Here is a 1690-nt window from a genome sequence, read left to right on the forward strand (position 1 = left end):
AAGGATGTTTGGATATGGCAAGACATGTGGTCTGCTTTTTATTTTGTTTTTAATGACCCGCCCCAACATGCCCTGCAAATAAAGTGACAATTTCTTTACCTGCCACAACCCGATGTGCGGGTTACCCGTGGGGGGACTGCGGGTTATGAGATGACCCGTGAATCACTAGCACACATAACAAAAAACCTGAAACTTTATTTTGGCACACTTAACGCTGGATTATTAAATACATTTGGAGCTCCCCCACACTTTCATGTACATTCTTATCTGTTTAGTCAGGTTTATGAATATTCAACTAGTGGGTAGGCTGTGAGCTCTTTAATCAAACCTCATGCTAAACGGGGTTGTCACTGTGCATTGCATGGGTATAAATGTCAGTGAGAGACACCAGAAATCCAAACTGACAAGCATCCTAACACGGATTGAGATATCTTTTCTGATGAAGTCCAGAGTTTGCTTTTGAACATTTAGCCATTGTGGAAATGTCTGACTGGGGAGTTACAAACACGGACAATCAAACCATTCAATACTGCTTCCCAAACAACAATTTGTCATGTACCAGAAATGTCAGATTTGAATTTGAATATGTTACTGTGTATATTTTTATTTCTTCAATATCAGTGCTGACTGTAATTCTGAACCTGCTGGTGATCATCTCCATCTCTCACTTCAAACAGCTTCACACTCCAACTAATGTCCTGATTCTCTCTCTGGCAGTGGCTGATCTGATGGCAGGACTCATTATGCCAGTGCAGGGCATGAAACTCATTGAGTCATGTTGGTACTTTGGAGAAATATTTTGTTCAATATTTCCTCTTATTCTCTATGTGATTGTTACAGTATCTCTTGGTAATTTGATCATTATATCTGTGGATCGGTACATTGCTGTGAATGACCCTTTGCGATATCCAATAAGGGTAAATAATAACAGAGTTGTTTTCTCAATTGTTGTAAACTGGTTATTTTCCACCTTTTATTCATTTTATCTCTTGTATGACTATTTACTGTATCCAGAGAGAAACCACACATGCCTTGGAGAATGTATACTTGATGTCAAGTTGGAAAATTTGATAATTGATGCTATTGTTTGTTTAGTGGTACCGTGTTGTGTTATTGTTTCGTTATATGTGAAAATTTGCTTTGTAGCTAAACATCAAGCTAAACATTTGAATTCAGCCACAGACAAAAAGGCCAGATCAGAAAAAAAGGCGGCAAGAACCTTAGGGATTGTAATAATGGTCTATCTTCTTTGTTGGCTGCCATACTACTTAATTACACTTTCTCTTGGGCATGATGAAAATGACGCTCTTATAATTAATGTAATGTACTGGCTTTTGTGCCTGAATTCCTGCATGAATCCACTTATCTATGCAATGTTTTACCCATGGTTTAGAATATCCACGAAATACATTTTGACTCTGAAAATATTTGAACCATCATCAGAGTACTTTAACCTGTTCCCAGATGAAAAATAATCACATAATGCTTTTCTATGTAATTAAGATGAGCTGAATGCTTTGTTAAAATGTTAGATGACTGTTAGGTCTCTGTGCTTGACCAATGTAAGTTAAATGTTTCAATATAACGTGTTGTAACAAAAAAAGTCTGTTTCAATGTTTTTAAAACATTTTCTACACTGCAGTGTTTTTTCAGTATGCTTTACGTTTTTTGTTCTACTTTATTTCAGAGT

The 1690-nt window shown here is 36.6% G+C and overlaps 1 protein-coding gene across 1 annotated transcript; it reads left to right on the top strand.

Annotated features, from left to right (window-relative positions):
• Positions 1 to 482: 482 nt before the first annotated feature.
• Positions 483 to 1475, top strand: LOC135730383 (trace amine-associated receptor 13c-like). The gene has a single exon (XM_065248295.1). The coding sequence runs from the start codon at positions 483 to 485 to the stop codon at positions 1473 to 1475; it is 993 nt and encodes a 330-aa protein (XP_065104367.1).
• The last annotated feature ends 215 nt before the right edge of the window (positions 1476 to 1690 follow it).

Source organism: Paramisgurnus dabryanus, chromosome 20, assembly GCF_030506205.2.
Source record: "Paramisgurnus dabryanus chromosome 20, PD_genome_1.1, whole genome shotgun sequence".
Classification (NCBI taxonomy): domain Eukaryota; kingdom Metazoa; phylum Chordata; class Actinopteri; order Cypriniformes; family Cobitidae; genus Paramisgurnus; species Paramisgurnus dabryanus.